Source organism: Schistocerca nitens, chromosome 6 (genome assembly GCF_023898315.1).
Source record: "Schistocerca nitens isolate TAMUIC-IGC-003100 chromosome 6, iqSchNite1.1, whole genome shotgun sequence".
NCBI lineage: Eukaryota > Metazoa > Arthropoda > Insecta > Orthoptera > Acrididae > Schistocerca > Schistocerca nitens.
This window is the reverse complement of record NC_064619.1, coordinates 456,795,629-456,817,378: the sequence shown is the minus strand read 5'-3', so window position 1 is coordinate 456,817,378 and position 21,750 is coordinate 456,795,629. Positions and strand designations below refer to the sequence as shown.

At 43.0% G+C, this 21,750-nt stretch overlaps 2 protein-coding genes across 8 annotated transcripts in view; one reads left to right on the top strand and one right to left on the bottom strand.

Annotated features, from left to right (window-relative positions):
• The window catches only part of LOC126262356 (5-demethoxyubiquinone hydroxylase, mitochondrial), a 66,461-nt gene extending 49,154 nt beyond the window's left edge, over positions 1–17,307 (bottom strand). The window contains exon 1 of one of the 7 annotated variants that reach the window (XM_049958939.1): positions 17,223–17,307. Coding sequence is in view for 1 of the 7 variants with exons in the window: in XM_049958935.1 (XP_049814892.1) it covers positions 16,980–17,003 (24 nt within the window). In the remaining 6 variants the exon portion in view is untranslated. Of the gene's footprint in view, positions 1–16,499; positions 16,759–16,979; positions 17,202–17,222 lie in introns of those variants that run through there. The other 6 variants (XM_049958942.1, XM_049958935.1, XM_049958936.1 and 3 more) reach the window with 6 other exon arrangements.
• A 58-nt stretch (positions 17,308–17,365) lies between these two features.
• Positions 17,366–21,750, top strand: part of LOC126262354 (DNA-binding protein P3A2) — a 130,017-nt gene continuing 125,632 nt past the window's right edge. The window contains exon 1 of the mRNA XM_049958930.1: positions 17,366–17,530. The gene's annotated coding sequence lies outside the window, so the exon portion shown is untranslated. The remainder of the gene's footprint in view (positions 17,531–21,750) is intronic.

The window sequence follows — 21,750 nt, the reverse complement described above, 5'->3', positions numbered from 1 at the left end:
GGTCGATTAGAATGCTGGTGGGCATTATCATGAAATAGCATCACTTCACAGTCTTCCTTGTTCTTGAAAAGCATCTGCAAGAGGTCTCAGTTGTTGACAATAAATGCCAGCAGTGATTGTTACACCTTAGGAAAGCAATTCATAATGCACCACACCGTCTCTGTCCCACCAGATTCATAACATTATCTCTTGTGGGTGTGCACAGGTCTTTGTATGGAGAGTTGCCACTTTGCTTGGGCTCAACCATTCCTTTCTTTTTCTAATGTTAGCACATACACACAATTTATCATCACCTGTAATAATACAGGATCAGAATGGTTGGTATTGTTCATGAGCCAACTAGCGATGAGCAAGCAGAAATGCTCGTATGGCCACTCACTGATTTTTGTGATTTTGGCTTGGAGCAATCGGTACCCATACGCCCAATTTTTGAACCTTCCCATTCCATGCAAATGTTGCACAGTGGTGAAATGGTCACAGATCATCACATTTGCCAGCTGTCCAATAGCATTATCCCCATACACAGGGCAAATGTTTCTGTCTGCCTCCACTGCTGACACCCCTCTATTGAGCTCATACAGAAGAATACACTGATCAGCCAGAAGAATATGATCACCGGCCTGCTATCGATATAAATGCATCCACGCGACAGCAGCATCACCTGGGGAGGAATGACTGCTAGTCAGACACACACATGGTGCATGTAATATCAGTAAGCATGCTTCCAGGGTAATCTATCTGTGCTTGACCGAAGGCAGATTGTGATGGCCCAGAGGCTCGACACGAGCATTTCGGAAACTGCACGACTTTTTGGGTGTCCGAGGAGCGCCATGGTAAGTGTCTTCAACATGTGGTGAAACCATGTCCAGACATTATGGGGCTGGGCAGCCACCCCTCATTACGGATGTCTGACATTGTAGGTTGGACAGACTGGTAAAACAGGACAGGCAGCAAACTGTGATGGAACTAACATCAGACTTTAATTCTGGGCAGAGTACAAGTACAAGTTTGTCTGGACACAAAGTGCACTGAACACTGTATGGTCTGATGAATCCCGATATCTTCTTCATCATGCTGGTGGGAGGGTGCAAATCTGTCATCTTCCAGGGGAACAGCTCGTTGACACCTGTAATGTGGGGCGGAGGCAAGCTGGCGGCCACTCCATTATCGGCCACTCCATTATGCTCTGGGGAACATTCAATTGGGCATTCATAGGCCCTGTGGAGCTTGTGCAAGACACCATGATAGCTAAGGAGTATTGTACACTGGTTGCAGACCATGTACATCCCTTCATAATGATCATTTTTCCCAATGGTAGTGGCAGTTTTCAATAAGATAATGCACCCTGTCACAAGGCCAGGCACGTGATGGAATGATTTGATGTTCTAGTTCCAATTGATGTACTGGCACCCCAACTCACCAGATCTGAATCCATTCAAACACATCTTGGATGAAATTGAACGTGGTGTCAGAGCTCATCATGGTCATAATGTTCTGGCAGATCAGTGTATGTCAGAAATGTTTAGATTTCTCTACTTGGCACTCCATTTTCTAGCATTCTTAGCTCCACTCACTACCTCTATATCACAAAATGACAATATGTAAATTCAAACAGTGACAATGAACTACAAATAAAAAATGACAATCATTAAATAAACCCACAGCAGCCAGAATACCAACATGCAACAAAAAAATGCTACAAACTCACACATCAACTAATACTTAGGTAAAAGAGAAAAAGCCAGAAGCAGCTCTGAAGAGGAGAACCCATAATCAAACGTTTTATTTTATTTCATGAATGCTGTAAATGTGTTGCTAGGTCCTGTGTTTTAAACCTCTCTTATGAAGATGTTAATTTGTGTTAAGAATGATTAAATTAGTTGAACACTAGCAATTATTACTGACACACTTCTTTTTATTTTTTCCTAATTGTCCCCATCATAAAGTTTGGAATCTGAAAATTATAGGATGAATGTCAGAATGGGCTGATACATTTTATGCAAACAGTTTCACTTCTATTTAAGCATTCCTCTGCTCCCAGGTCTTCATTTTTGTAGCCACAAGAAACAAGAAATTGTGGTTCAAATGGCTCTAGGCACTATGTGACTTAACATGTGAGGTCATCAGTCCCCTAGAACTTAGATCTACTTAAACCTAACTAATCTAAGGAGATCACACACATCCATGCCCAAGGCAGGATTCGAACCTGTGACCATAGCAGCAGCGCGATTCCGAACTGAAGCACCTAGAACCGCTCAGCCACAGCGGCTGGCACAAGAAATTGTGACTAGCAATTGCGTGAACAGTATTTAACACTGGTGATCCAACTCCCAAACACTCCAAATGAAGATAATTTTCAAATTGCATCTTCACAAAATTAGGTACATTAATAAAAGACTGATTATGAGGCATGCGTTATTTTCCAAAATGAATCATGACTAACATCCAATATTAAGCATTTGCAGCATGTAGTGCCAAACAGAGAAATCATCATTACATTTAGATCTGCCACTGGTTATATTGCGGCTATAGGTATTTTCTTAGAAGAGAAGAAAGGCCATAAATGCTCTTGGAGAAGAGTTATTTAAACTGTTGGCAGTTAATGTTGTTGCACAAGTGCAGCCTTCCTAAATAAAGATGGTTAAGCCTACAACATACCTATATCTAAGCCTACAACATGCATATATCTGAGCAATGATTGTTATAAATATAATGCAGAAAAGATAGCTCATCCCTCTGTTAAAGAGCTACACTGTGTGATGATGCTGTGTCTGGACATAGCTCGATAACACGCGCACGCACACACACACACACACACACACACACACACACACAATATGCTGCAAGTTGCCATCTGGCTACTAGACAAGAAAGCATATTTTAGTTCCTTGTCATGACCGATCATCCTCGCATGTTGCATCAACAGTGAGCAGTGCAATATTACAGTAGCTTTCTGACACTGCTTTGTAGCCCCTCATTTTGCTCCCACATTGACAAGCCTGATGTTTCTGTTAAGGCTGTCTTTTGCATGGCATTGAGTAATCTTCTGTAATGAATTCTTCAATATGCTCTTGGGGGAAGGGAGGGGGCGGGGAGAAGAGCACTGTCTGGTGGAGATGTAGAAACTAACTAGATGGCAGCAAGACAAGGCACTCAGGTGCAGTGTGGGAGGCTGTAGGGGAAGGAGGGGCAGGGAGGAATGAGTAGAGCAAAAGGAGAGCAGCAGAGATGGGGAAAAGAGCAGTGGCTGCATTGGCAGAAAGTGGCACACAATGAGGTAGATGGGACATGAATTGGATGAAGGTGATAGGACAAAGGGGTGGAGGGGAATAGGTTCTCATAGGTTGAGGCCAGGGTAATTTTGGGAGTGGAGAATGTGTTTTACAGATAACTCCCATGTGTGCAGTTCATAAAAGCTGGTAGTGGAGGGAAGGGTCCACACGGCTGAGGCTGTGAAGTAGTCATTGAAATTAATCATGTTATGTTCAGCTGCATGCTGTGCCACATGGTAGTCAACTCTGCTCTTGGCCACAGTTCGGCAGTAGCCGTTCATCCTGTGGACAGCTGGTTGGTAGTCACACCAATAAAAGAAACTGTGCTAGGATTGCAGCAGAGCTGGTGTACGACATGGCCGCTTTCACAAGTGGCCCAGTCTCTGATTGTGTAGAATAAGTTTGTGACAGGACTGGAATAGGAAGGGCTGGGTAGATGGATTGCACATGTCTTGCACCTGGATCTTCCGCACGAGTATGATCCATGTGACAAGGGGTTGGGGTTGTGAGTAGCATGTTGGGGAGGTTGGGGTTCTGAGTGACATGTTGTGAAGTTAGCGTGAGTGATGGAACACCATTTTAGGAGGGGTGGGAAGGATCTTGAGTATGATGTCCCACATACTAGGGCATGACGATAGATAATCAAAGCCCTGTCAAATGATGTGGTTCAATTGGTCTAGCCTGAGGCGATAATGAGTGACAAAGAGGGTGCTCCTTTGCACCTGGTCCTTAGGGGTGGCGGGAGGGTTGGGGCTGTGAAGGGATATGGCACAGGGAATTGGTTTTGAACTAGGTCTGGGGGATAGCGCCACTCTGTGAAGGTTTTTGTTAGACTGTCAACATACTGGGCACGGGGGTTCTTGTCACTGTAAATACCCAATCCCTGGATGGCCAGACTGTATGGGAAGAATGTCTTGGTGTGGAACAGATGGCAGCTGTCGAAATGCAGGCACTGTTGGTATTTGGTAGGTTTGCCATGGACAGAGGTGTGGTTGGGGCAATCAGATTTGGAGGAGGTCAATGTCCATGAAGGTGGCACACATGGTTGAGGAGGACCAGATGAAACAGAGGGAGAGAAGGTGTTGAGGTTCTGAAGGAATGAAGATAGAGTGTTTTGGCCCTGATTCCAGATCATGAAATATCATCGATGAAGGTGAACCAGACCAAGGGTTTGGGGTTTTGGGAAGCTAGGAAGGTATCCTCTAGAAGGTCCATGAACAGGTTGCCATAGGTGAGTGGCATACGGATGCCCAAGGCTGTGGTACATATTTGTACGCCTTCCCTTCAAAGGAGAAGTAGTTGTGTTTTAGATAGTAAGGAATGAAGTAGTGGGTTGAGCCTCAGGAATGTTGGGAGGGGTAGTGTTCAGTAGCAGTAAAACCAAGGGCATGAGACATGTCTGTGCACAGGGAAGTGGCATTAATAATGACAAGTAGTGATCCTGGAGGTAAAGGGGTAGAGATAGTGGACAGCCCGTGAAGGAAGTGTTTGGTATCTTTGACATGAGAGGCTAGATTTTGGGCAATTAATTGGAAGTGTTGGTCAATGAGGGTCAAAATTATTTCAGTGGGGGCACAATAACCAGCTACAATAGGGCTTCCAGGATTGTTGGCATTGCATATTTTAGGGGTCAAGTAGAAAGTGGGGGTGAGGAGAGAAGTGGATTCAGGGGAGAGGTCCTGGGAAAGGCTTAAGACTTTAAACATGGATTGGAGGTTATGTTGGACTTGTGAGATGGGATCACTCTGGCAGAGTTTATAGGGGAGGAGTCAGACAACTGGCAGTTGCCTTCTGCCAGGTAGTCTTTGCAATTCATAACAACAGTGGTGGAACCTTTGTCTACAGTTAGGACGATTAGGTCAGGATATGTTCTCAGGTTGTGTATGGCTGTCCTTTCTTCTGCTGAAAGACTAGTGTTCTTAGGAAGGGACCTGGGGAAGAATGGTGGGGCCAGGTTGGCGGTAAGGAATTTCTGGAAGGTGACCAAGAGGGGAGAGGATCACAGTTGTATGGTAATATGAACTGGGAGAGGAAGAGGAAGGGTTCGATAATGGGATTAGGTTGGCTATGGTTGGAGGAAGTGTTTCCCCTGCAGTCCAACATGGTTAGATTGAGTGTAGGACTGAAGGTGAGGCCTTTGGATAGAGCTACGTAGAGGGGCCCGGAAAAGAGGTGGAAGAGGGAAAACCTCAAGCCCAGAGAGAAAAGCTCTGACGCAAATTGCGATCGTACAACCTGACCAGGGCCGCCATTCTGGAAGATGGACGACGGACTGAGGGAACAGGAGATGATAATTGGGATGCCCGGGTATCATGTGTAGCATAAGCTGCCAGTAATCGTTGGTGGCAGAACCGCAATGGAGGGACACCTGCCTCCACAAGTATGTTGTTGACAGGGCTCGTCCGGAAAGCTCCAGTGGCGAGTCGGATCCCACTGTTAAGGATGGGGTCCAGCAACCGCAATGCGGAAGAGGATGCCGAACCATAAGCCAGGCTCCCATAATCTAGATGGGACTGAATTAACATCTGGTATAACCATAGAAGGGTAGACCGATCGGCACCCCAGCTGGTGTGGCTTAAGCAATGAAGAGCGTTAAGATGCCGCCAGCACATCTGTTTAAGATGCCGAATATGAGGCAGCCAAGTCAACTGGGAATCGAAAACCAATCCCAAAAACCGATGCGTCTCCACCACAGTAAGAGGTTCGCCGTCAAAATAAAGCCGTCACTCAGGGTGAACAGTGCGTCGCTGGCAGAAATGCATAATGCAGGTCTTGGCAGCCGAAAACTGGAAGCCATGCGCTACAGCCCAAGACTGCGCCTTGCGGATAGTGCCCTGCAGCTGCCGTTCAGCAGCTGCAATGCCAGTGGAGCTATAGTATAGGCAGAAGTCGTCAGCATACAAGGAAGCTGAGACAGACGTTCCCATTGCCGCAGCGAGCCCATTGATTGCAATTAAAAAGAGGCAGATACTTAAGATGGATCCTTGCAGTACCCCATTCTACTGAACTCGGGAGGAACTGTGGGAGGCCGCAACTTGCACGTGGAAGGTAAGAAGTGACAGAAAATTTTGTATGAAAATGAGCAGTGGACCCCGAAGACTCCAACCATGAAGTGTAGAGAGGATGTGATGTCGTATCGTATGCCTTTTGCATGTCAAAACAGACAGCAACCAGATGCTGACGGTGGGCAAAGGCTGTACGGATGCCAGACTCCAGGCTCACTAGATTATCGGCGGCAGAGCGGCCCTTACGGAATCCACCCCGAGACGGAGCCAGAAGGCCCTGAGACTCGAGCAGCCAACTCAACCGCCGGCTCACCATACGTTCGAGCAACTTGCAAAAAACGTTGTGAGGCTAATGCGGTGGTAGCTGTCCATCTCCAGTGGGTACTTGCCAGGTTTCAAAACGGGGATTACGATGCTTTCCCGCTATGGCGACGGGAACTCATCCTCAACACAGATACGGTTGAAAAGGTCTAGGAGGCGTCGTTGGCAGTCCACCGAGAGGTGCTTGAGTATCCGACAGTGGTTGCAATCTGGCCCGGTAGCTGTACCAGGGCAAGCGGCTAGGGCACTTCGAAATTACCACTCACTGAACGGAGCATTGTAAGATTCAGGGTGGCATGTGTGAAATGAAAGGTTCCGACATTCCAACCGCTCTTTCAGCGAGTGGAAGGCTAGTGGGTAATTCACAGAAGAGGAACTCTGAGCAAAATGCTCTGCTAAGTGGTTTGCACATGTGGTGGAGTCAGTACAGACCGCTCCATTCAGCAAAAGCGCAGGTACCTTGACGGGGGTCCGATAGCCATAAATTCTCCTAATCTTGGCCCAAACCTGTGATGGAGAGGTACGGAGACCAATGGTGGAGATATACCTTTCCCAGCACTCCTGCTTGCATTGGCGAATGAGGCAGCGGGCTCGCGCACGGAGCTGTTTAAAGGTGATGAGGTGGTCCAATGAGGGATGCCGCTTTTGACGCTGGAGGGCCCGCCTGCGATCTTTAATTGTCTCAGCGATCTCTGGCGACCACCAAGGTACAGTCCGCCACCGAGGGGACCCAGAAGAACAGGGAATGGCAGATTATGCAGCAAGTACGATGCCGGTGGTAACCGAGTGAACCACTGCATCAATAGCGTCATTGGAAAGAGGCTAAACAGTGGCAATGGAGGTGAACAAGTCCCAGTCATCCTTATTCACACCCCATCAACAGGGGCATCCAGGAGAGTGATGCTATGGCAGGGACAGAAAAATTGGAAAGTGGTCAGTACCGCACAAGTCAAGTCATCGTCCACACTTCATTGGACAGGTGGTAACAGGCTAGGGTTGCAAATCGAAAGGTCGATGGCGGTGTATGTGCCATGTGCCACACTGAAATGTGTGAAGGCACCATTATTTAAATGAGAAAGGTCGAGCTGTGACAACACTTGCTCAACAACATTGCCTCGGCCCGCTGCCACTGATCCACCCCACAGAGGGTTATAGGCGTTGAAGTCACCCAGTAACAGAAAAGGTGGTGGCAATTGGGCTATCAGTGCAGCCAAGATATGCTGCAGGACATCGCCATCCAGTGGAAGATAGAGACTGCAGACAGTAACAGCCTGAGGTGTCCACACCAGAACAGCAACTGCCTCTAAAGGTGTTTGTAGAGGGACACACTCGCTGTAAAGGGCGTGAAGGACGTAGATGCAGACGCCACCACATACCCTCTCATAAGCTGCCGAGTTCTTATAATAACCCCGATAGCCACGGAGGGCAGGGGTTTGCATTGCTGGAAACCAAGTTTCCTGAAGAGCAATGCAGAGGAAAGGGTGAAGGCTGAGAAGTTGTCAGAGCTCAGCAAGATGGAGGATGACATTGTCCACGGCCGAGAAAGGCGTGTAGAGACTGAGGAGGCAGATTACGCCACTGGGTCACCTGCCGCCACTGACTGAGTACCCGTGCGAGTGACATCCATTCGGTCTGAGGGTCCGGCGAGATCTAGGTCCTCAGCGGACGCCAGTATCTCTACCTCATCCTCAGATGCTGAGCTTGTAGGGAGCGGGGGGATTGGGACCACCGCAAGGTCTGGATTCTTGGGTGCCTTCTTCTTTTTCTGTTTTTCTCGCTGTGCCTTTGGTGGTTCTGGCTGGGAGGGCTTCACACTGGGTCAGTCTCAGGGACAGACGAGGACCGTGAAGCCCTACAACCAGCGACCTGTGGTTGCTTCAGCCACTGGCAGGTGTCCGCTTTTCCACTGGTCAGAACCTGGGAAGGGAGAGCCCCAAGGGACCCATTCCTGGCAAGAGGAGCTGAAGAAGGTTTACGCTTCTCCGGCTGGGAAGTGGGAACTGATATCCCCGATGGTTGGGGGGATGTCGTTCCTGAAATAGATGGAGCAGGAGCAACAGGGAGTAAAGTGCCCCCAACCATCAAGGGGGCAGGTGGAGTATGACAGATCAGAGAGCCAACTGTACGCAATGAAACAGGCGATGGTAGAACCGTTGTCACAGTGGTGGCTTAGGTGGATGTCATTAGCACATGATGGAGTCTCTCATATTTCCGCTTAGCCTCAGTGTAGGTCAGACGGTTCAGGGTCTTATATTCCATTATCTTTCGTTCTTTCTGTAAAATCCTACAGTCCGGTGAGCAAGGGGAATGGTGTCCTCTGCAGTTAACACAGATGGGAGGCAGGGCACATGGAGTATTGGGATGTGAAGGACGTCCACAATTTTGACCGGACGTACATCGGGATGACATATACCCAAACTTCCAGCATTCAGAACACCGCATCGAGGGAGGGATATATGGCTTCACATCACAGTGGTAAACCATCACCTTGACCTTTTCGGGTAAGGTTTCACCCTCTAAGGCCAAGATGAAGGCACCGGTGGCTACCCGATTATCCCTCGGACCCCGATGGACATGCCGGACAAAGTGAACACCTCGTCGTTCCAGGTTGGCGCGCAGTTCATCGTCTGACTGCAAAAGAAGATACTTGTGGCATATAATACCCTGGAACATGTTTAAACTCTTATGGGGCGTGATGGTAACTGAAACATCCCCCAACTTGTCACAAGCGAGTAACCTCCATGACTAGGCAGAGGATGCTGGTTTTATCAAAACTGACGAAATGCGAGATACGATACTGCGTGAAGAGTTTGACAGAGTACTGAAAGACCAGAGTCGAAACAAGGCCCCGGGAGTAGACAGCATTCCATTAGAACTACTGACTGCCTTGGGAGAGCCATTCCTGACAAAACTCTACCATCTGGTGAGCAAGATGTATGAGACAGGCAAAATACCCTCAGACTTCAAGAAGAATATAATAATTCCAATCCCAAAGAAAGCAGGTGTTGACAGATGTGAAAATTACCGAACTATCAGTTTAATAAGTCACAGCTGCAAAATACTAATGCAAATTCTTTACACACGAATGGAAAAAATGGTAGAAGCCGACCTCGGGGAAGATCAGTTTGGATAGAAATATTGGGACATGTGAGGCAATACTGACCCTATGACTTATCTTAGAAGAAAGATTAAGGAAAGGCAAACCTACGTTTCTAGCATTTGTAGACTTAGAGAAAGCTTTTGACAATGTTGCCTGGAATACTCTCTTTCAAATTCTATAAAGGTGGCAAGGGTAAAATACAGGGAGTGAAAGGATATTTACAATTTGTACAGAAACCAGATGGCAGTTACAAGAGTCGAGGGGCATGAAAGGGAAGCAGTGGTTGGGAAGGGAGTAAGACAGGGTTGTAGCCTCTACCCGGTGTTATTCAATCTGTATATTGAACAAGCACAAAAGGAAACAAAAGAAAAACTCAGAGTAGGTATTAAAATCCATGGAGAAGAAATAAAAACTTTGAGGTTCGCTGATGACATTGTAATTCTGTCAGAGACAGCAAAGGACTTGGAAGAGCAGTTGAACGGAATGGACAGTGTCTTGAAAGGAGGATATAAGATGAACATCAACAAAAGAAAACAATGATAATGGAATGTAGTCGGGTGATGTTGAGGGAATTAGATTAGGAAATGAGACGCTTAAAGTAGTAAAGGGGTTTTGCTATTTGGGGAGCAAAATAACTGATGATGGTCGATGTAGAGAGGATATAAAATATAGACTGGTAATGGCAAGGAAAGCGTTTCTGAAGAAGAGAAATTTGTTAACATCGAGTATAGATTTAAGTGTCAGGAAGTCATTTCTGAAAGTATTTGTATGGAGTGTAGCCATGTATGGAAGTAAAACATGGACGATAAACAGTTTGGACAAGAAGAGAATAAAAGCTTTTGATATGTGGTGCAACAGAAGAATGCTGAAGATTAGATGGGTAGATCACATAACTAATGAGGAAGTATTGAATAGAATTGGGGAGAAGAGGAGTTTGTGGCACAACTTGACAAGAAGAAGGGACCGGTTGGTAGGACGTTCTGAGGCATCATGGGATCACAAATTTAGCACTGGAGGGCAGCGTGGAGAGTAAAAATCGTAGAGGGAGACCAAGAGGTGAATACACTAAGCAGATTCAGAAAGATGTAGGCTGCAGTAAGTACTGGGAGATGAAGCTTGCACAGGATAGAGTAGCATGGAGAGCTGCATCAAACCAGTCTCAGGACTGAAGACCACAACAACAACAACAACAACAGCTCTATATTCAAGTGGCAAGCAACTATAAATACCCTCAAAACATTTTAAGAAACTAATAATTTTGTACCACAGGTTTTTGTGTTGCCTTAATAGAAATCTCATATTTTGTATTTGCTTCAGTTCTTATAGTGAATTAGCAACTTTTTAGCTAACACATTAAAAGATAATCAGCGGGCTCAATTTATTTTTTCACTGCCTTGTAATAAACTGCACCAGCCAAACGCAGCCCCACTGTGAATGCTATTCTCGAAGAAAGACTGAATTGGTTGACATTTGTAAGCAGCTGGACAACACCCTGATTAGTGTCAAATGATTGGCAACTGCTGCAAATTGATGTATTCGGAGAGCTCCCGAGAGTCTCTGATATCAGTACCAGCGTTACCGCAAGTACTATATTTTCCTGTTGATCCTGTCTCCTCTGCAGAAAGTACAGGATCTGTCATTACTCGTCCACTTGACTGCGAGTGGTGTGTCAGTGGTAGATCAAGCCGTAATGTGCAGGGTGGACAGGGACCAGGGAGGACTCAGGGCGTTGTACTGATATCTCTAACAAACAAGTTTGAGGTGCTCTCTCTCACTGAAACTGAGCCAGTTTTCACCTTATTTGGAGAAACCTGTTTCGGTGTCAGGAGGATGCAAACACAAAAGGGTAGAGTGCAATCAACTGCAGATTATGGCACAAGTTGAAACAAATGATGCCTGCCACCTGGCCTCCGAGGTCATACAGGTAGTTGGGTCATTCCAGCAACTGTCAGTTAGAAGATCAGTCGTGCACATGGAGTTTCAATAAAGCTAACAATTTGCAGAATTGCCCCCTGAGCTGATCATGGCCCTTTGGTTCTGAATCAAGTGGAAGGGCTGAACCAGAGACTTCAAAGATTCTTTGACAGGCTAGGCTGTGACTTCCTGGACTTGCGCCACAGGTTGAGATCTGTTTGGTCCCCATAAATGTGTCAGGTGTGCACTACACATCAGAGGCTGCTACTCAGGTAGCTGACTGTGTGTGGGATGCACACAAGGTTTTTTTTTACATTAGGCGACCCTCCATTCAATCCAGATAACAATAGCTATAGAAAACCCAGAAGTATCAGTGTAAGATCACAAGAAATACCTCCCACAGGTAAGAGTATTAAAATCCTAATCATAAACTGCTGAAGTATTCGCAACAAAGTGCCAGAGTTCAAAGTGCTCATGAAAAGCAGTGAAGATCACATAATACTAGATACAGAAAGCTGGTTGAAACCTAAAATTGAGAGCAGTGAGATTTTTGGAGAAAATTTGTGTGTATGCCAAAAGGATAGGCAAATGGGAAATGGAGGCAGTGTTTTTGTTGCAGGAGACAAGGCACTCAAACGGTAGAAATTGGAGCCACATGTGAGATTGTTTGGGCGAGACTTAATATTGGGGGTGGGCATAAAATGATAATTGGAATCTTCTGTCACCCACCACTCATCTTCCGAAGTAACCAAAAACTAAAACTTTAGAGGAAACCTCAGTTCACATGTACGAAGCTTCTCCTATCATACAGTAATCATCAGTGACGACTTTAATCATCCAACAATTAAATGGAAAAATTACAGACTTGTTAGTGGTGGGTATGATAAGACATCCTGTGAAACAGTACTAAATGCCTTCTACGAAAACCGCCTAGAACAGGTAGATAGGAAACCCCTCATGATGAAAACCTATTGAATCTAATGGCAATAAATAGACCTGACCTCTTCGAGGATTCCACACTGAGACTGGTATCAGCGACCAAATGCAGTTTTGGCGACAATTATTACCAAAGTATGAAGGACAACTAAAACAAGCAAAACGATATTTATGTTCAGGGAACTAGATAAAAGAATCAGTAGTGTCATATCTCAATGAAGAACTTGGAACTTTCAGCACAGAGCAGGAGCATGTAGATGAAATGCCAACGTACCTATGCACACACTGGATAGATACGTACCCAGAAGACCAGTCCACAATGGGAGGGAACCTACACAATATATTGTCACCATAAAGAAACTCCTGAAGAAACAGAGATTGCTGGTGTAAAACAAAGCATAGGGCTATAGACAGATAGATGATGAATGAAACGTGTTTGGCTGTCAGGAGAGCTATGTGCAAAGCCTTCACTTACTACTGTAGTAGAATATTGTCAAATGATCTTTCACAGAACCCCAAAAAAGTTCTCGTCATATGTACAGGCTGTTAGTGGCACCAAAGTTATTGTCCAGTACCTACCAAATGAAACAGGAACTGAAATTGAAGATAGCAAAGTAAAAGCTGAAATGCTTATTTCAGTTTTCAAATGTTCCTTTTCAAAGGGGGGGGGGGGGGGGGGGGCTGGAGAATAGTCCAATTTAATCCTTGTACCACTGAAAAGATGAACAAAATAAATATTAGTGTCTGTGGTGTTGAGAAACATCTGAAATCATTAAAACTGAACAAAGCTCCAGAGCCAGATTTATTTTATGTATTTACACATCAAGTTCTGTAGGACCAAATTGATGAGCAAATCTCCAAGGTCATGAAACATGTCAGTACATGAAATTACAACAGAAAAGTAATAAGAGATATAAATAAAATGAACCTGAAAAACGTCAGCCCATATGTTTAAGTTAACGCAATCAACAATACAACACAGATGGAACCTCAATCAGATTCTATACTGAATTTGTGGCCGAGTTAGCTGCTCTTCTAACTACAATCTATTGTACATCCCCTGAACAAAAAACCATACCCAGGTTTTGGAAAAGAGCTCAGGTCACATGTGTGTGTCCAATATCCTTGACATCAATTTTGTTGTAGTATCTCAGAACATATTCTGAGCTCAAACATAATGAAGTATCTTGAACAAAAAGACCTGCTCAATATCAACCAGCATGGATTTCGAAAAAATCGATCATGTGAAACCCAACTTGCACTTTTCTCACATGACATACTGAAAGCTTTGTATCGAGGCAATCGGGTATATGCAGTATTTCTTGTTTTCTGAAAAGCATTTGATTCATCACCATATCTATGTTTACAGTCAAAAGTTCAATCTTATGGGACATCAAGGGAAATGTGTGACTGGATTGAGGACTTTTCAGAAGGGAGGACACAGCATGTTATGTTGGATGGAGAGTCATCATCAGACGTAGCAGTAACTTCAAGTGTACCCCAGGTAAGTGTGTTGGGACTATTGCTTTTCATGTTGTATAGGCCTACTAATGACCTTGCGGACAATATTGATAGTAACATAAGGCTTTCTGCAGATGATACAGTTATCTATAATGAAGTACTATCTGAAAGAAGCAGCATAAATATTTAGTCATATCTTGATAAGATTTTAATGTGGTGCAAAGATTGACAACTTGCTTTAAATGTTCAGAAATGCAAAACTGTGCAATTCACTGTTGGAATCAGCCACAACTCATACAAATACCTGATATTGAATGATCACTTAGGCTACGCCGTGGGTAAAGCAAGAGGTAGACTTCAGTTTACATGCAGAATACTAGGGAAGGGCAATCAGTCTACACAGTAATGGAGATTGCATTAATCACTCGTGCGATCCATCCTAGAATATTGCTCAAGTGTGTGGGACCCACACCAGATAGGACTAACAGGGGATATTGAACGTATACAGAGAAGAGCAGTATGAATGGTCACAGGTTGGTTTAATCCATGGGAGGGTGTCACAGAGATACTGAAAGAACTGAACTGGCAGACTTTTGAAGACAGGCGTCAACTATCATGAGAAAGTCTATTAACAAAGTTTGAAGAAACAGCTTTAAATGATTACTCTAAGAATAAACTGCAGCCCCCTACATATCACCCATATAGGGATTTTGAGGGTAAGATTAGAATAATTACTGCATGCACAGAGGCATCCAAATAATCATTTCTCCCGCACTCCATATGTGAATGGAACAGGAAGAAACCCTCTCATCTGATGGAGGTTTGCAGAATGGAGATGCAGATGAAAAGCAAAACAAGGATAATTGAGTAGTAGTTGAATTAAATTCGATACTGCTGATGGAATTAGATCAGAAAATGAGAAACTTAAAAGTAGTAAATGAACAGTGTAATTGATGATGGCCGATGTAGAAAGGATAAAGATGTAGAATGGCAATGGCCACAAAAGCGTTTCTGAAGAACAGAAGATTGTTAACATTGAATATGGATGTAAGTGTCAGGAAGTCTTTCCTGAAATTATTTGTATGGTGTGCAGCCATGTATGAAAGTGAAACATAGACAATAAATAGTTTACACAAAGACAATAGAAGTTTCTGAAATGTGATTCTACAGAAGAATGCTGAAGATTAGACGAGTCGATCACATAACTAATGCAGAGGTACTGTACAGACTGAACAGAACTGGGAAGAAAAGAAATTTGTGGCACGACTTGGCTAGGAGGAGAGATTGGTTGATAAAACACAACAGATCACCAATTTAGCAATTTAGTCCTGGAGGGAGAGAGGGAGAGGGTGGGGGGGGGGGTAAAAATTGTAGAGGGAGACCAAAAAATGAATACAGTAAGCAGATTCAGAAGGATGAACGTTGCAGTAGTTATTCGGAGATGAAGGGGCTTGCGCAAGATTGCGTTGCACAGAGAGCACCATGAAACCCGTCTTTGGACTGAAGATGAGAACATGAATAAAGATTAACAGTACTCTTGCCAATAGCTCTCAAGCGCCTTTGTATTATTGCATTGTGATCAGTGGCCAGTGCCTGAAGAGGGGACATAAAGTGTTTTTAATATCCTCTGCATAGATCAATTACTAGAGCTCCTAAAGCTGCTATTAATAGGCTATAATGTACAGCATCTACATATCTTCATTGTAGAACCATCAACACAATGAACAATACTAGCAAGGCACTCTCCTACCTACCCCCCCCCCCCCTCCCTCCCTCCCTCTCTCTCTCTAATTAAAACAGCACCAGAATAGACATGTAATTGAAGCTATATAAGCCAAGTTTTGGCTTTTGTATTCCCCGCTACATGTTGTTGTTCTACCTCATTTCATGATAGTGCCTCATAAGTTATCTGACCAATCAGCAATTACTTTAAAACCGCATTTTTTTTTTTTCCTTACTTATGTCTGTCATAGTGTATTCGTTTCTACACAAATCTGCTAAACACTGAATTTAACGACAGTTCTTACTAGATCAACATTCCTATAAAACTCCCTGAAGGCAAGCCACGTATTATACTTATTTATGTCGAAATGCTGTGATGTTGACTACCTGACAACAAACTCTTTTCGAAGTTGGTTATATTCTCAAAAATCACATACTTTGTCGTGAAACTTTAATATCAGTAGCAGGTAGAACAGCATTTTGGCTTACACTTAAACTTAATTTACTGGTGAGATTTTGCATATCTTAAAACACCACCCCTCTTTGTGGTTGTTAACAGAAGTCTTCACATTTTACTTCCTTTGACGGAAAAATATGCAATTTGAACCTAGTTCTGCGTGAACTGCCTATTACAAGACGCACGTTACGCGTTAATGACGGAAAGTTTGTGAATGGACGAAATTACGTTAAGAACAAAAAATAAAATCTCGTACGAAGTAATGCTGAACGTTATAGTTTAACTTAGGTATTATCTGTATAAAACACAACCTGGCGCTTTCTTCCTCCTCTATAGACGGCGTACGTTATGTCGAAAGATCAGTAATGTAGACGCATCAGTTAACAACTGACATGGATACCCCTACAATACTTACATCCAAAGGAGTAAACTACTTGTAAGTTTCACTGGTCAAACCATCCTCGCGTTACAAGGTAATTCCAGTCTCAACTCCGCATTTCTATTCGACAAACCCAGGACGGTAAAACCAACTATAACCGTGAAACTCTTCCGGTTATAGAATATGCAATTTCCGCAGCAAAATATTTGATTGCAGCCTAGACCAATCTGAGCACCTTACAATTACGTACAAGCAGCATCCCATAAGATGCTCATTTCAAATGTATACGTCGGTATATCTGATTCATTCAGTAACCTTATACCGACAGTAATTATGCACAACCTTCTTATCCACTGCTTTCTAGTAAAAAAAATTGGTCGTATACTGATAGCCAACGAAACTTAGAGCTTACTGTTTTGATATGAACAACAACCATCACAAACACTTTTCAGCGTCTGACACAATTTTTGTCTTTCGCTGATAGATGGCAGGCATATTGCGCGATCTACTCACACATACAGGCGTACGAGAGCGCTTAGAGAGGAAGTAAAAACGCGGGAACCAAAAGCTCAGCCTATGTCACAGACAGAGACAATAAGGTATGTCTATAAGTCTTATTGCGCATAGTGCGATAGCGGTAGTGATTATTACTGACTTCTATGACAGATTTCTGCTTCACCACTCAAACATTTCGTATCGTCTGCTGAAGTGGCTTGTGCGCAGGCTCGGGCAAAATGGCGCCTGTGAATATTTTGTTGGACATTTCCTCGGAAAGTAAGGTTTCGATCGATATTCATAGAACCTTGCTGGATTTTTTAGCTATAGGTGTTTTACAAACATGGTGCTGTCGTTGAACCATTTAGATACGTAATTAGTGGTTGGCGTGATTACTTTCTCCCTAAGTTTCTTCGGAGTGGAACCGGAGACATGTTTTCATGTTGAAATGACCCTCCCTTCACGCAGGTGCGTACGCAGCCGTACTATCTGGATTTTAACTGGGCCTGCTCAGTGCTGTGCCGCGCATTTCTTGTTGTGTAGCGTAAGTTAAAGCACTCGCTGAGCTTATGCGCCGCCAGTTGAGCCGATTGTAGGCCTGAGAAACATAAATATAAGCGTTATAATGGTTCATAATCTGTTGTGGTTTAAATTATTCGAATTTAGGGTGGCCATATTTCAGTTTATCCCTGTCTGTCCTCAAATATGGGCTTATCAACCCCCTTGAACAGACAAGACGAGATACTCAGTGTATCACTTCGGTAGTGATATTCTCAGTAAGTAAAGAAAAATAGAGCTTTTTCTGTTACACTTGACATTTATTACAGTGATAAGGTGATTGCTAATCGAGATAATGTCTCATCCCATAGTTCCAAGTCAGCCCTGTTTACGGAATATTGATTTTCACGATTGATATATGTTGTTGTTTCGTAATGCTTATAGTTTATTCCCGCTCATTTGGTGCAGTATATTATAAATTGCTCATCGGAAGTGCGAAATTCGAATCTAGGGAAAAGCATTGTCATAGGCCTATTGTTACGGTTTTAAAAAAAAATATTAAAAAGTGGTGCTTATGCTTTGATTGAATTAAGGGCCTTTGTGTGCTAGCGTGTGATAAAATAAAACTTCTAACACTTGTGGAACGTTATAGGGCACTGTTGTGCCGATATGTTCATTTATAATGTGGTACGTTCTTTTTGGTGTTACAGAAAAAATTCACTTCTCTCTCGTTGTTTCATTAAGTAATGACGGAGCCTCAAGAGGAAATACGCAATACATTCATTACTATAATATAAAAATAAGTTTTGCATTCACAGTCTGTACCACTACGCGTAAAATATATCAGATCTTCTCTTTAATTCCCTCGAAATGTCACGAATATACATCCAAAAATACTTAATTCCGATTATTTAACACCTACTAATACGATTTATACCCTTCCTTCATGCATTACCCACATTGCCTTAGTGTTCGTTCAGTCACGACAGTTTTATTCCCACCCGTAATTATTTTCACATTGAATGTTGAACAGATAACGCATAGCAGCAGCACATTCACATATTGCTATATCGTACTGATAAACAAACAGTTCCACAAACATGAAAAATTAAATGTCTCCTACATTGTTTACCTGGATCTAGTGTCAAAACTTTCACTTCACTTCGTGACCGGTAGTAAACAGAAGAAAGGTAGTTTCCTTTATGTGAAACAACCAGATTTTTATTGAAATTACTATCATAGTGCCAAAATAGATTTTTATGGATTTGTTTTGAATGCTTTTTGTACTGAAGAACAAAGATTGAAGTATTACTTTTGACAGAGCTGTCATTAAATTATGAAACATTTGGCACTTCGAACAAACAGTAAATCATTTTCACAAATCACTGTCTTCCCTGTTTCGTACTGGAATAGAAGGCAGAATCGATAGAGGTACACAAGGTACCCTCCACCACACGCCGTCAGGTGGCTTGCAGAGTATAGATGTATATTGTTAAGTATTGTTTTTATTTGTATGCACATCTGCACATTTTGTCACAAAAGAAGCTTACATTGTCATGTTCATTGGATAGATGATAATGCAGAAATTTTGTAACTGCTTACTAAAATCACAGTATTTTATATTGTTGGAGGCAGTGATTGTTGTTACAGATATTTGCTGATACATGGTGCTATTATTCTAAATTTGTTTTTTATTGTATTACTTTTCATTGTATTGCATTGGCAGTTTAAATGGACAGTGAAAATTGTGCTTTGGCTCTTCTCATTACCATGTAATAATCGTAATGAGATGTCAGTCACCAAACTAATTTCTTTTATCCTGTCAAACAGTGCAAAATCCAGAATGGAATAGCAATAGTATTGTGAAAAGGATAGATTGCTACTACTCACCATCATGTTTTTGTGAATGTGTGTGTTTTCTTCTTTAGAAGAAGGCCTTTTGGCTGAACGTCAGATGTATAGCAGTATCTTTGTTGTGCTTATCTGCGACTCATTTCCTCTGTATGGCGAGTAGCAGTCTGTCCCTTTCATAATATTCCTTTATCCTGTTTATACAATGAGTAAATGGGTGAATAACAATCTAAGACACGTGGGTGGTAGCCATTGCCTGTTGAAATGTCAAGTTTATTCTTAGACCTTTCTAACGAGGGGAAACTCCCCATCGCATGCACAACCCCCTTACTTTCCCGGATTTAGTGTTAAGAGGTCCCAGTAGACAACCTGTCAAAACCAAACACAGATCGAGCATGAAAACAGGTAGTAGTTGTATTAAACTAAGAAAAAACAGCAAAATATAAACACTCCAAGGAGAAGTGCAACATAGAGCAGCCTGAAAGAGCAACAGCGTCATGGTTAAGTGGTCATGGTGTTGAATTTTTTTTTTCCGCGCAGTTCACTATATTGAAATTTGTGCCTGTGTCGTGGTGTAAGGAAGGGACTTAGTGACAGTTGATTCTGCAAAACTACTCTGTTAGCAGCTGAAAGGAAGTGGCTTTCAAATGGGAACCACAAATGCTTTATTGACAAGGCAACCAGTCAACCAAATCCTTCACCGGAACACACATTTGGTATGTCATAGATGGCATTAGTGACAGTATGTGCCATGATAGGAATGTCTTATTGACCTAATTTGTAAGACTGATATGTGAATCAGATATGCCTCCTTGCCCGATTTAGGCTGCAACAAATGAAGACAACAGTTACACAATCTCACAGTTTTGCTATTCTCTGTCAAAACATATGTTTTTAACTTTTTGAAGTTTCGTTTCATTTTGGAAGTTTTGACTCTTGTATTCCCTTGTTGTAACATAGTTCACACCTTTTTTAAAAAACAATTCTATATTGTATCTCACCTGCTCTCACTATTCATCACATTTACTTGCAACAGTAACATATTAATACTTACCACATGACTCATATTCTATAACCAATGTACAGTATTAAAACTGCCCAAACTACAGATATTCCAGTAACCGGATGGACAGTTCATAATAGTGTGAAAAGAAAAATAAATTTCAGGGGAGAGTTTCAAGCACAGCTCATCCTGTGTACAGTATTTTATTATTATTTATTTTTCTTTTTTTGACAGCTCAGTATACCTTCTTCCTGTTTCCATGCTTGATCTGTGTTCGGTTTTTGATAGGCTGTCCAATGAGCCACCTTATCACTAAATATTAGGGGGTTGTGGTGGGGAGTTTCCCTTGTAATTCACCCCCCTCCTTCTCCTCCTCCTTTATGGGGGTGGCATTGTTATATGGTTTGATTCAGTGTTAGTGACATAGGCTGAATGCCCTTTCATTCACCACCGCAACCTACAGGGCGGAATCTGTATCCCTTCTGGCTGCCTACAGCTTAATGGGTACCTGAGGTGGGATGTAGCTATTTACCCAAGTGGATTTTGGAAACTAACTGAAAACTATGTTCAGGGTGGCTGGCTCACCAGCCCTCGCCATTGACCTGCAAGGCATACTTGGGGTCATGAGCAGGCTTGACTCCCTAAATCCCAGAAGCTGTGTGCTAATCTGCTTGACTGTTGGAATCCTTCTCAGACCTTTCTAAGATGTTGCACATTTGTTCACTGTTTTAAATGACAAGGACACACTCCCTCTATGACTTAAATGTGGATAAGTGCCTGACTGCAGTAGCAGCAAACATTGGTTTTATGAGATAAAAATATACCAGTAGTAGTCCTACTTATTTTTGCCACTGCTATCCCATTTTGAGAATGTACATTGAAACACACCAATTGGCCCTACAGAACAATCAAGCAGACATCAGACATTTCAGATCGTTTAGAAGTTGTGGGCGTAACAGTGAGGGTGAAACTCGTTGTCAGAATACTTCAATGTAAAAGTGTACAGTGGTGCCTATTTGCAGTGTTAGCCAGTTAAAGAAGACGTACTGACAAAATTGTATGTAAATGAGGTCAAAATGCTGGTATATAACTTTAAAGCCAGATTGTTTAGAGTGTTGATGTAAAAATAGGCCAGTGTTTATGCATGTCAAGATGTATTTGATTCATTTCCTAATGCATAACTTCTTCAGTCATGCACACTAAATCTTAAAAATGACTAAAATATTGCATGCATTAACATTATGCTAACTGTTAAAAAAATGAAGCAAACATACAATTTTTTTTTGGGGGGGGGGTGGGGTGGGAGAGAAAGCACAAAATGGAAAAAAGCAGGAAT